The sequence below is a fragment of the Amphiura filiformis genome, chromosome 18, assembly GCF_039555335.1.
Source record: "Amphiura filiformis chromosome 18, Afil_fr2py, whole genome shotgun sequence".
In the NCBI taxonomy this organism is placed as follows: Eukaryota; Metazoa; Echinodermata; class Ophiuroidea; order Amphilepidida; family Amphiuridae; genus Amphiura; species Amphiura filiformis.
The window spans coordinates 12,421,388-12,435,676 of NC_092645.1; the positions used below are offsets into that span (position 1 = coordinate 12,421,388).

The 14,289-nt window shown below is 37.5% G+C and overlaps 1 protein-coding gene across 1 annotated transcript in view; it reads left to right on the forward strand.

Annotated features, from left to right (window-relative positions):
* LOC140139848 (laminin subunit gamma-1-like) overlaps window positions 1-14,289 on the forward strand; it is a 109,494-nt gene that overhangs the window by 72,045 nt on the left and 23,160 nt on the right. The window contains 3 exon segments of the mRNA XM_072161601.1: window positions 9,434-9,622; window positions 10,488-10,605; window positions 11,449-11,556. Coding sequence (XP_072017702.1) covers window positions 9,434-9,622; window positions 10,488-10,605; window positions 11,449-11,556 — 415 coding nt within the window.

The following is a 14,289-nucleotide window of genomic DNA, read 5'->3' on the forward strand; positions in this document are numbered from 1 at the left end:
AAAACACTGTGTTTCATCTGCTGTACAAAGTGAGCGAAAGGAAAAATAAGTTTTGAGTCATATATGTGTAATTATTCAGAAATCATCAACAACTGTTCATTAATTATTCAGAAATCATCAACAACTGTTCATATGTATTCGTATGAAGAAACATACTACTTGCAGAAGATTGTGGATGCTTAGTAACATATAACAGTGGCGGAATCGTACAAAGTCGAGGCGAGTATTCAGAACTGCCCAAAGGAATCGTTTACTCGTTAAGCAATTAACAAATTGCTCATGTAACTCATAAGCGTTTAAATTGACCCTCAAAAATAATAAGACCCTGAACCTTAGAACGGTCACATCTGCCGACCAGGAGCTGGGACATATCGACGGCGTGGTACAATTAACCTGTGACCATAACACCGGCCACTTACCGAGTGTTTCTAGGGTGCGTAAACATTGCGCAGACTACATCATTGTTACAAGTTTATCGTTGAAGCTCAGGTGTGCTGGAGTTTGGTAAGCAAGAGACAGATGGACAATGTAAGATGGTGAAACTTATGGAAGTTAAAACGTGGTGAATTTCAAGTAAAACAGATACACACTAAGTGGGAATATTGACTTCATACTATGCTGGAAATTAACATCAAGTGGACTTGATGTAAGGAGTTTGAATAAAAAGTCTCTGGTGATGAAATAAGATGCAGGGATGATATCATTGAGCAGTTTATAGGATGTAACATTATGCACATGGAGTGAGATCAGTATTGCAGTACACAGTCAATGGAAATATGCAATTTTTAGCATAAGTTTGGAATTATATGTAGAAGAAATTCGAGAGATATATGCCTACAAATCATGACTTGTGATGAGCACATTACCAATGGAAATAATATGTATGCAAATTTCTTCAACAGTTTGGTGTCTAACTAGTGAGCAGTTCTAAAGATATACAAGTTGTGATTCATATACAGCACATTACCAAAGTTTTTCAGTAGATTACATTATATAGAATAGAAAGACATACTTACAGAATAATAAGCTTGTGGAAATGTGATTTCGCACAAAAAAAATAAGCTTTTTCAATTACGGAATAATTTCTTGGAAATGTAACATTGCTTTGCTGTATCAGCAAGACATTTTGAAAACCAAAACTTTACGGGTGAAAAATGGTGTTGTCGTCATCGAGAATGGAGAAACAATTTTATCGGTGTGTGTTATGTGTGTTAGCTATACTTCAAGTCTTTCAGTACTCTTATGCTCAAGAAATATTTGAATGGTGGTATTGGGACGGTTTCCAATGGCAACGTAAGTATTTGTTTATCAATTTTATTGAAAATATTTGTATGTGGTGTTTTTATTTAAGGTATTCAGTTAAATACCTGGTATTTGATCAAAGTTGACGCTTTCATAAATATTACCACAATACTATTATTTTCAATGGAAGTTTCTGTTTAAAAACAAACAAGAGAAGCCTATTACTTGAATTTTGTTACATTAACTTTATGATTCTGTGCCCAGGTACGATCAGCCAAATTTTGAGGTAGTAAAAGTTTGGGATCAAATCATGTAGCAAAACTTTAATCTACAGCTTAACAAATTTACGAAGGTATCAGTGCCGTAGCAAGTGGGCGGCCGAGGATGCCATGGCAGCCCAACTTTTAATTTTGAGAAATTTGTTATGTTTTTCTTTATATCTTTATTTCTATTTGGGCATATATTTGTATTTTGGCCGCCCCCACATTTGTGATGGCCGTCCCACATTTTTCAACCTTGCTACGGTAGGTATACCTGTATCAAAATAGGGAAGTGAGGGAGGGAGATTGTGCCATTTATTGTTTGTTTGCATATTATAGAAGTGAGCATTTAAAGTTTTGACTTTGATGAAGTCAGTGCAGGAATTTCATCCTCCATTGGTAAGATGATATTGTTAAGTAGGACACTATGATTTCTCATGTGTCAAGCTCAGTTTTAGAAGGCACTGTTCACTTTACATTAGATGAAATGCATTGAACTAGTGCCATTTCTTGATGGAAAATTTATTCTGCATAATTTGTTTCTTTGTCATACACTTAATTGGATCAATTTATACCAATTTCAATGGTTAAACGTAGATTTCCAAAAATGAAGACTGCTCCATGGATATTTCCTTCGAACATGCCAATGATGCACACACAGCAACATCTCAAAAAACCTGTCACATAATAATCAGCCAGTTCCAAATGTGGCGGAAAGCACTGAAGAATTAGTTGAATTAGTCATTTTGAAATCTGAACTTTATTTATGCCAAGTGCCATATATTTTAGATGATTTAACCAAGTGAGGTATTTAATTTCATTTAACTGTAAGGGTACTTTTTGTTATATTTATGCAGTTTACTTTGTGCACAGTGTGCCTTGTCTTCCTGAAGATGGTAATGATAACCTTTAATACAGGCTCTGTGATCAGGCCAATGTGTCACAAATCAAACAATGCATGCAATTGAAGCTGCAGCAAGAAACACACTTTAAAAAAGTCATAGCCAGAAGGGCAAGGAAAACCTTTAAATTGTTGTATTTATTCACTACACAGCAGGCGTTGATCGTATTGCCAGGATTTGGTAATAGGAAAAAAGTTTATAAAGATTAAATACTTGTAAGAGAAAGTTTGCAAAGTCCTTTTACTACAGGTCAGTGGGGTAGCAACTTAGGGCTCTCCCCCCCCCCCCCATCGTGGTTGGTGCCCCCTCCAATATGATGACGCATGCTACACCACTGCTACTGCAACTTTGAAACTTCATTGGGCTATTCCAGTTGAAATCCATATATCCCCTATGGAAGACATGACCTTCATCTCCCATGCAGGGGGAATAGATTTCAAATGGAGTCACCCATTTAGGTAACCTCATTTGAAATTCACACTCCCCTTGTAGAAGATTAAGGTTATGTCTTCCATAGGGGTACGTACATGGATTTCAACTGAAATAGTCCATTCTGTTCTGTCAAAGATAGGACTCACAGAATTTGCTTGCCCGGCTGCCAGGGACAACCAAAGTTTGACACTGGGCAACCAAACAGATAACAAACTGACATGCCCAGCTGGGCAACTGGGTTTAAATTTAAAAAAAATGATTAAATGATGCTCTGTTATGATTTTCAATTTAAAAAAAAATGCAAATCAGGGAGGATTTGTTGAAGGAGTTTTGCCATACAACTCCATCTGCCTGGTGAAGGAGTTGAGAATATTGTGTATGATACAATAAGTTGCTAATTGAAATAGTGGATGTCAGCATCCATCTACTGGTGTCATCCTGCATCCATTAGTCAAGAGGATTGGTAGTAATCCATGGATGGATGCTATCCTGATGGAGAGGAGATGCCTGCAGATATTATTACAAGGTGGAAAGTTTAGCAAATAGCTATTTAAAACTTGTAACATGTGTACTCCAATTATGGGGTTGGGTAGATTGGTATTGGAGGAGAAAGGAAACAAGGGGGAGAATAAAGGATGATAAAAATGAGATATTTGAAATACCAAACATAAAATAATCTCTTAGCACTGTATAAGGGGAATAGAATATTACAATAAAAATTATGCCAAATACAATCAAAATAGTGTAAAAATTTATATGGACCGAGTCAAAACTAATGTGGTCCTTGACCAACAGCCCAACACCACATATTACGAGACAAGTCATAGGTTATACATCGGACAGAGTGTCTAGAGGCAAGTAAAAAATCCTGCAAAAGTTGTCAAAATTTGAAACTCTAGACACCCGTACAACGTAACCAGAGGTGCACACTATCCAGTTTGTGAAAACATTGTCAAATGTTAGATAAACAATGTGGCGTAATGGAGCATGGGAGAACAGCAGGAATACCCCAAATTAATGAGCGGTTTTTGGTTGGGAGCTGGAAGATGATCACCTAGTCGCCTTACAAGCAAGTGTAATTTAGGACGGATGTGTGTACAAATAGGTTTTATTTGGCGGTGATGATGGTGGTATTGAGTGTGCTATTGGAATGTGACTTGTGAAACTTGTGTCTGATTCATTGCTAAGGTTGTTCACTAATTAAAATGTGATGTCTTGTACTGGAGGCAGGAAGAGAAGCTTGTAGGGAATATGAATGACCAAATTTTAAATGGTTAATGCAAGCACAGACCTGATGGGGTACTCAAGTTTGGTTTTGGTAGGGGTGTGCCACCGAGAATTTGAAAGTGGACCCATCAATGTACTAATTTTTCAAGAAATAGATCCTCGATATACCAAAAGTCAAAATGTTAGCCTGAATTTAACCAAATTGTCTTAGTTCTAACAAATTTTCCTCCAAATGTTGGGGAAATTTCAAAGATTTTGGCTGGATTTAATTTTTTTCAAAAAAATTGACAAAATTAGGGTTTGGTTGGGGTGCTAGGCACTGGTGAGTATTCTAACATTGTGCACAATAAAAAGGAGATATAATTGGGGAACATCGATATGCCATTGTTAGGTTTGATATTCATATATATATGGGTAATGCCCACTACTTGACTCTTCATGGCAGTATAGTATTAAGTTGCAGCCCAAGAAGACCAAGCTGTACACCATGACTTGGTAGTATGTTTAATATCAATATATCTAGGTGCTTAAGGGTGTCCAAGATGTATCTCAAAGGTGTTCTAGCGATAAGATAAAGCAAGGCATCTATGTATTTTGAGGACACATTACGTTTACATAGTAGATAGGTCTTGCTTAATGGGCTTTTTATCGCATTTGCGAAGGCCATCAATCAATAAGAAGATAGCACTTGTTGTTATGTGTATCTGCAAGGATACAAAAGGTGTTTATTAACTGCTCATATTCAGCCATTTACTTAATTGATTGAAATAGGGTGTAACTGTAAAAGCTTGTAAAGAATGGACATTTGATATGCAGAGCTGCAAAAATGTTTATTTCCTGGGAAGTTAAAACCAAATTTCACTCAAAGATAGCAACAGCTTTTCTTGTGTATTTCTTAAATACGAAAACAGATTTTCCTTCCAAATTCAAATTGTCCCTCCAAATTCCAAATTGTCCCTCCAAATTCCAAATTGTCCCTCCAAATTCCAAATTATCCCTCCAAATCCCAAATTGTCCTTCCAAATCCCAAAATTTCCCTCCAAACCCCAAACTTTCCCTCCAAACCCCAAAATGTCCCTGGCATGAGCCGCCATGATTCCACATGATACATCGGCCCCAGAAATAAAATTATATTGAAAATAATAAGAGCCTCCATTTCAAAGACAGTATTGGCTATGATTACTTGTAGAATCCCAGAACGTCATTTACATGTAAGGAGCACATCCATTATAAGAAATCATACATTTATATGCCATGTCTGCTAAGTTATGTTTTATGCAAAGAAAATTTCTTTTCAGGAATTTGTAAAATGTAATCAAATTATTGATGTCTCTTTAGAGAGTTGCAAAGATGAACAATACACCTCTATGTAATGGATCCATTCATACATCTGATTGGTTGTCAGACTTTTGTAAATAAGAAACCATAGTGAAAATTGAATCGGAGAAAGCCAGGAGATCCCTATGTGTCGCTGGGGGCCAAATTGCATAAACACAGCTAGAGCCTGACTCACAGCTGTTGAGGGGTAAGCTATTATGAAAGCATGGAGGAGACCAGAAAAAAGAGTCGGTTTGGGTCTGATCTTGAAAAGATGGAAAGTATAGATATGTGGACTATCCATTTGTTGACATTGTTCCTCAGCTGGTGGTTGAGAAATTTGAACTTACTTGGAAAGATGAAAAATGCATGTATTTGAACTTCATTTTGTGGTGGCGCATTTTCTTTTAGTTTGTATTGTGTAGCACAACAAATCTAAACTTCAAATAATGAATAAATCAGGGTTTACATCATATTATTGTAAACATCATATGTTTGGCCTCATGTTATGGTGCAGTTGGTTGGTTGATCCATCTGCTGTTTGGCTGTCCGGGGGCGGAAGCAAAATCATTAATCCACTCTGCAGCTTGGATGCAATAACCAATACACATTTATGAATATTAATGACTTCATTTGCATACTCTTTGTATTTTATACAAACCTTTGTTATTTACAAACTTTTATTGTGGGCCACCTGAATTACGATAATAGCATAATTGTAGTTTTAGAAATAATACAGAGTTCAACAATGAACCAATTTGACTTATTTTGTAACATGTTTCACTTTTGTCCATTCCAACAAATTGTTACCAACTGCTTAGGGCAACATTAGGAACTACTAGACTAGGAAAGTTCAGAGAATTTGTGTGATTTACATTTATCCCAGTAAAAGGGTTTATACAGGGTTTTACTGTTCAGTACTTGGTTGAGATCAAAAAGCTTTGAAACATGCCGACGTTGTGTGACATGGCCCTGCAAGTGTGGAGAATAGCCTATATCATTAATTCAATCTTGGTATGAGAGTTACATGTATGGATGAGGAAAAAACTTTCATTAGCTTGTCACAAATTAATACAAAATATGAAGTGATTGAATAGTCTCTTTTCAGGATCAACAAAATAATAATGAAATAGTGAGAATTAGAACAAAATAATGTGACTTTCTTAGCACTATGGTGTGACCGAGTCGTAAATGTGCTTTCAAAGAATGTACACTGTTGACTAGTAGATGACCAGACATCATAAAACCATACATTTGTGTGCAGTGCAATGAAAGTCTACAGCGACAGATATTATTTAATGATCAAATTTGAAACACATAAAATGAGTACAGAATGTTTTTTCTACATTTTGTAGTAAACTGTTAAAAGTATATGGTAATTGAGAACAGACATTGCAAACAAACACATCACCACACCAATCAGAAACACAGGGTTTGATTCCTAACAGTTTTCTATGGAGAAGCTCTGATCAGAACTGTTTGGACACAGGTCTGTGTTAGCACTACTTTCGGGCTCTGTTGCTATTAGCATAGACCATGGTCTATTAGTATACTATCCAGAGAGGTTGCGTCGATTGAACGTCTCGCGCTCGGTTACTCGCGCTACGCGCTCGCTAAGTCCGTGATGGCCACAGACTGCGGCTAGTCTGTGTGTACAAAAGAATTGACCGGGTCTCAAGTTAGACCTGGTCTAACTGGAATTGAGTGCCATCAGGAACAGTCCTTTACTGTTATTTCCTTCCTAGAGTAGCTAGCAAATTCTAAAGATTCAAATGCAAAGTTCAAAAATAATACAAAATAATTTAAGCAAATGTAAAGGAAAATGTTCTTTCTCCTTGGACTAAATTTCACTTAGACCAGGTCTAACTTTAGACCCAGTCTAATTCGTTTGTGCATACAAACCGTATTGTACAATATCAGCGCTGCTTCCACAAAAATGATTGTATATGGGTGAATGTCAGTTTCAGTCCCAATATTTGAGCACAGCAGTTTTGAAAATAAAGTAGTCCAGGGCACAGAGCAGATTCGAAAATAAAGTACATGACAAGATTCCTATTGCGACCACCGCACAGTTACACCGCCGCCAAGGTAACTGACAGGTACAAACCGAGTACCTACACAGTACCAATGATGCTACTGCACAGGACCAACCAGCAGTGGCACTCCACTGGTACTACACTGGTACTCCCCTGGTACACTACAGTACCAGCCAAGGTGTACCTGTGCAAGCTGCCACAAGAGGAATCTGGTTGTGTAGTTTAGGGAAGTCCGCATAGTTTACAAATCTGCACATTCTGATACTGCACAAGCCATGCAGTTACAGGATGCCTAGTTATTACGAATCATGAGTCCGCGCAGGTGTTTTGGGCTATTCTATAATAGTCTTGCCGCTTCTGAGAATAAATTGTTTTTGTGTATTCCAAAACTGGTGGTGTGATTCATCACACAAAAATGTTTTAATTGATGTATTAGCTGGTTTCATGAAAACCTCAAACCAGTCCTGAAACAAGTGTCTGGGTACCTTGCACTTAACGCAGCACACATTTAGGTGCAAAGTTCTATAGTCCGCATGTCTCCCATTCACTTTTATAAGGCAGTAGATTCCTGGTGGTTTGAAACTGACATTATTTTTGGAATTCTTAAAAAGGTGAAACATTTGTATACAACCTCAAATTAACCACAGTTAATCAAGTATAAGTAATTAAAAAGTTGAAATTTCATTAATGATGTATAATGAAAAAGCCTATTCATGCAATTGAAAGTAAAATTATTCATTTCACCTGTTCGTCATTCCAACAATGCAAGACAGTGACACTTGTTTGAATATGATTATGAGGGGATATAGGAGGCAGAATAACTTGAACAACATCACCTTCACAAACAATCTCAATTCAACTAATGTATAATCCTACTTCTAAATATTAAACTTGAAATTATTCATTTCACCTGTTTTTCACTGAACAATGAAAGGCAAAAACATTTGTTTGAATGAGGATAGAAGTTAGATGGAAGAAGCATCAACTTTATCAAGCATTCAACCAAATGAAAATATTAAACATATTTTACACTCTTGCTAGTTAGGAAATAATTAGCATTTTTCATTAACCTTTATCTGCACTATTTCAACATGCGATTTATTAGACCTCTAAGAACTATTTTGATTGGTTACAATGTTAGCTGTATCATGTATTGAGCCAATCAGAGATATGGAAGAATAGGCGATAGTGCTGAAGGGGCTTACGCTTAATATTATGAAAAAAATCCAAAATCCAATTAATGTTTTAACATACTTATTACTTATAAGACACATATTTTAGTAGTGCCCACTTAATTGTCCACCCCTGCCCTCAAGGTATCAGTGTGTGTAAATTAGAAAACAATTAATCAATTAGTAACACAGTTTTAATTAATTACACAGGTTAGCTTGTGAAATATTATAGGAATGCCCCAGATTCATGTTACCTTTTGTAGTTATTTTGTGACCAGTCTACCCACCCATGGACAAAAGAATAAGTTCCCAGGGACTTACTGTTTTCTTGAAAGTCAAATACAACTGAAATGTTTTTCTTTACAGAAATCAAATTCCAACCAACAGCAACATGTCCCAATAAATTTTACAAAATGTGCAAAATAAAGGATGATGGGGTGGTGAGATGGCCAATAAGACCTCGCCCCCTATTGAGACCATTGAAGTTACAATAGTCAGATGAAAATGGCACAAACACACATAATAGAACTTGATGCTTCTGGTGAACCCAAATGGACACACCCCACACCCCCCCCCCCCCACATGCCCCTTGTCCACATTCACACACACCTTCCACACACACCCCACTAAGACACAAACAAGGGGAAAGTTGACTTATATTGAATAGGAAACAACCAGTTTGTTTCAGTTGGTTGTTTGATCAAAAAAACTGTGGAAAAGAACAATCATTTTCGTTAAAAATAGCAGTACTGGATGTGTAATTTGACAATGTTTAACAGAAATATTCTTTGTGTGAAACCAATAATTTGCTAACTGATCATCTGATTTGTTTGTTGTTTTTACAGCTTGCAACTGTAATGAAAAGTCCAACAAGTGTTTCTTTGACCAGGACCTCTACGACAGGACAGGTCACGGAGGTCATTGTACAGAGTGTAGGGAGAACACAGCTGGTGTCAACTGTGAGAGGTGTAAGGATTATTACTATAGGCCCAGTCCTCAGGAGCAGTGTAGACCATGTCAATGTGACCCTACAGGTAAGTTAAATATGATATTTGGGGGTGGGTGGGGAGGTATGGCAGGTTACAGCCTAGGTCATTTTACAGCATGTAGGGTGGAATTAGCCGGTGAACTAGATGGATATTTGAGGGTGGGGTAGGTATCAGCTTAAGTTATAGCTTGAGAACTGTCCATGAACAACCATTTAAAAGCATATTTCACTGTTGTTCAACACCGTTTAACAATGATGCGTCCGTGAAGTCTGCATAGTTTACTTCATGAGGGCAGCTTTGGCTGTAAACCATGCAGACGCACCAGATGCGAGTTGTTAAATGGTGATGAACAGCAGTGAAACATGATTGAATCCCTTTCACATACCTGCCAACTGTCCCTATTTAATAGGGATTGTTCCTATTTTTACTGAAACAAAAAGCATAAAAGAGAGCAATTTTACCACTGTCTAATTCACATGGTGATTTCATGAAGAATGTTTATAGTTAGTCATTGCCACTCAATATTACAAGAAGATCCGTGATTTCTATATTAATATCAGCAATAAAACTACAGAATAGCCGCTACCTCCAAAAAACTGAATGCAACATGTAAGCGTGTAGGCCTATACACACACAGGTTCCAGCCATGACAAATTATACATGCTCATGCGTACTATACGCTACTGTTAAAGTGTGGATTCATCACAGATCAACAATGGTTGCCTCCTGTACAAAGGTATAGGAAGAGTTGTTGAATGCACTATTATCCATCATGTTTATTCACATTGATGACATCTTTAAAACCATGAAATGGCATTGCGAGTTGCAATCTGTTCATGTCTGTTCAATTAATCTCAACCTGTTTTTTTGTAACATATATTTCTGTATTTTTCTTACCCCTCAATTCCAGGTTCATTAAATCAGCAGTGCGATAGCCGTGGTATTTGTCCGTGTAAGGTTGGCGTTGGTGGAGACAAATGTAACCAGTGTCTGCCCAATTACTTTGACTTTGACGTCACTGGGTGCAGGTAAGGAGATTGGTGTCATCATTCATGGCAGATATCTTTATACATGTGAAACAGACAAGTTATACACCAATCCGAGAAGCGTTTACTGTATTTGGCCCTCTATTGACGGCAACACAGATGTACCAGAGCGGGAGAGTTAATTCGTAATTCAATACTCATGATTGTGTATTGAATATCACTGTTGTGTACAATTCCGGTACAATTCTGTATAGCACACAATAAATAATGGATAGAACCCCCGACCTCGGGACACCGCAGTTTTACATCGGGGACACCGCAGTAATGGCGAAGTCGGATAGGTGTATACTGATGAGTCTGGCCCATAGATGTTATACCCAAAGAGTACTTACTCAACATTGAGCTATTCCAGTTGAAATCCATACACCCCCTATGGAAGACATGGCCTTCATCTCCCACACAGGGAGGTGTAGATTTCAAATGGGATTACCCGAATGATTGACTCCATTTGATATATGTGTGGGAGATTAAATTCATATCTTCAATTTGAATAGCCCATTGCCCCTTGTATAATGCTATCAATCAACCTGAGGGATTACCAGCCAGTGGCCCATGGGGTGGAAAGTGGACCAACTTTCAAGAATTGGGATCATGTTTAAAAAACAAATGGTAATGCATGATCTAAATAGATGCAGATCAGCTAATTTGTTTGTTTGTTTAAAACAGATCATATCAATGTACCCCCAGAAGGTAGTGTCAACAATGAGCCCAGATGCGATACCTCCACGGTCATGTTTTAGGGTCATGTTTTCAAAAAAAGTTGGTAATGCCTGATCTAAATAGATGCAGATCATTTAATTTGTTTGTTTGTTTGTTTGTTAACAGATCTTGTCAGTGTACCCCAGAAGGCAGTGTCAACAATGAGCCCAGATGCGATACCTCCACTGGAGAGTGCGACTGCAAAACAAATGTGGAAGGCAGAGATTGCGAAAGGTAGGTAACATGAATGTAGTCAGTTTACAGAAAATTTCTTGATATCAGAAAAAGCAGAGGAAAAAGGACATTTTTAGGATTGTTTGACAGCACTGACTGCAATGACTCAATTGGATAATTACTATTTTTATCATCAAACACCACCGTTTGATATTTTTTACCATCCCAATGATGCTTATAGCGCTCGCATGTTGAAAGGTATGACTGAAAACCAGATCTGTTGACCAAAAATGGAGATGAGTGCCATATAGAGAGCACCCTTGGTAGGTAGGACTTAGATCACCTAATATCATCTTTAATATAGCGGCACAGTGTGCTTGGGCAATAGGCCAAACAACTCCCATACCTGTAGGTATGTTGTGTACTACAGTGCAACACAATGTAGGCCATATATTTTTGCATATCAGTACCAAATGGAGGGCATTGTGTTTGATAATCAGTTGTCAATATCTTTGGCGTGGATGGCATGTATAAGGGGGAGGGTCCTCAAGTGAGAATTTCGAAGAGGACCCATCCATAAACCAAATTTCCAAAGAATTTTGACCCATCGCTATAACAAAAGTCAACATTATCGGCCAAAAGTAATGCAAATTGCCCAAATTTGTTCAACTCTTTCCAAAATGTATATAATTTTGGCTAAAGTAAAAAGAAAAAATTACCCATCCATACCAAAATTGGCCAAAAAAATATCCAAAATTGCCGAAAATGCGACCCATGTTTGCGGCACATCCCAGTATGCTCATTTGTACTGAGTACCCCCTGGGGACGACATTTATTATCAATTAGTAATAAATAAATGGCTATATATAATAATAAATAATACTTCTTGAATTGAAGTGGCTATGATTTACAAGGATGTAAAAGAAATATCTTGTAAACAAGAACAGCAGAGGGAAACAAAAGTGGGTCGTTAGTGGGGATGCATAATTGCCCAAAACTTACTTTCACATGAAGCCATCATAATTTGGTGAATACATGCATGTCTGTCTGGGTTGTAGGGCATGAAGGGAATGCTGTATACCTGATCTGCACAACATCATAGCCAAATATTTGACATAGTCTAATACATTGGCTATAATGAGTTATGTCTAGGGAATTCATTTCAATATGCAGAACTGGCAGGTTTACAAGTTTCTGATTGAGAGTTGAAATATACCTTTGTGAAAATGGTTGCATCCCGTTGCCAAATGTAAATGGAAGGAATGAATCTTTGATGTGCCATGGCTCTACCTACCCCGGCCATGCTGGGCGAGGGCTCCCCTTGCTATGCTTCGCACTTTCATGATTTTTTGCAGCAACCAAGTGGCATCTCTGGGGTTAGCATTTTGGTTATGATTAAGTTAGAATTAGGGAAAGTGGAAGGATTCGAGTTCTGGTTATGTTTTGGGTTAGGAATAGAACTTAGGTTAAAGGTTAGGGTAAGGATTAGTCATTAAGTAATTGGGTTTTCGGAGTGATGACCCTTCGGCTATTAACTGTAACCGTTAAACGAAGGAAAAAAGGCAAATTTAATCATTTGAATGATTAGAATCTTATGGATATGGAAAATTATAACATAATCTCTCATCAAATGTCTAATGGGCTATTCCATTTAAGATCCACACTACCCCTGTGGAAGATTTTGAAAATATCTTCCACAGGGGGAGTATGAATTTACGATTCAATGAACACATTAGGCAATTCCATTTGAATTTCATAAACCCTCTGTGAAATCTGAATCTTCCATTGAGGGAAGGTGAGTTTCAAATGGAGCTTCCTAATGTGTTCATTGCATTTGAAATTACACTCCCCCTGTAGGAGATATTTCCAAAATCTTCCACAGAGGTAGTGTGGATTTTAGATAGAATAGTCCAATATGTAAAATAAACTGTGAACACTATCATTCATTTGGGTATGTTGAAATAAAGAATAAGTTTGAATGTAGTCAACCATTCATATCTATTTATAATGGACAAACTGACATTGTGATGGTGTGTAACATAAATCGTACTTGTTGTAAGTGTAAACTTCCATGACATATTAATGATATGACATATGATTTGATATGTTGTAGCGGATGTTACAAATGATTTACATTGGTAGGAAACCGGCCCAGTTTCATTACTGTCATGCCCTCAAAATAACCTCATTCTACACACCACAATTATGTGGTATGTAGTTTTCATGTATTACAAACTCCATTAATCATATACAAAGTGTCATCTACTTTGGAATGCCAATCAAATCCAAACGTTTGAAGATTTCCAGATCCAACGTTAATCAGTGGCGACATGTCCACAGGTTTTCAAAAGCCACAGAATTAAAGAAGGAGAATCGGGACTCCCTATACTGCCACGTACAATTACGCCATCGGTTATGGGGTGAAAATTGGGGGTATTCGGGTCTTTGCAGATGGAACACAGAGACAAACAAAAGCAATTCTGTGTCTCATCTTTAGCATCTTGGTATCATGTGCCAAGTGCGTCTCTCAAATGCGCCCATCATGCGATGTTGCGCTTCCATGACAACGAATGTCTCGTTCGCATTCCGAGGGAAACAGATTCCCCCCAATCTTTGCTCCATGCCTGTATCAAGATGGCAGTCGAGTCCCGGTTCTCTTTCTCTTAAATTCTGTGGGAAGCACAGGTCTTGATTCCTCCGATTGTTAAAAAGTAACTCCAAAAATTTCCCCGTCAACAAATAAACTGGTATGATAAGATGCTGGACTCATTTGACAGAGTGAGTTGTTCTACT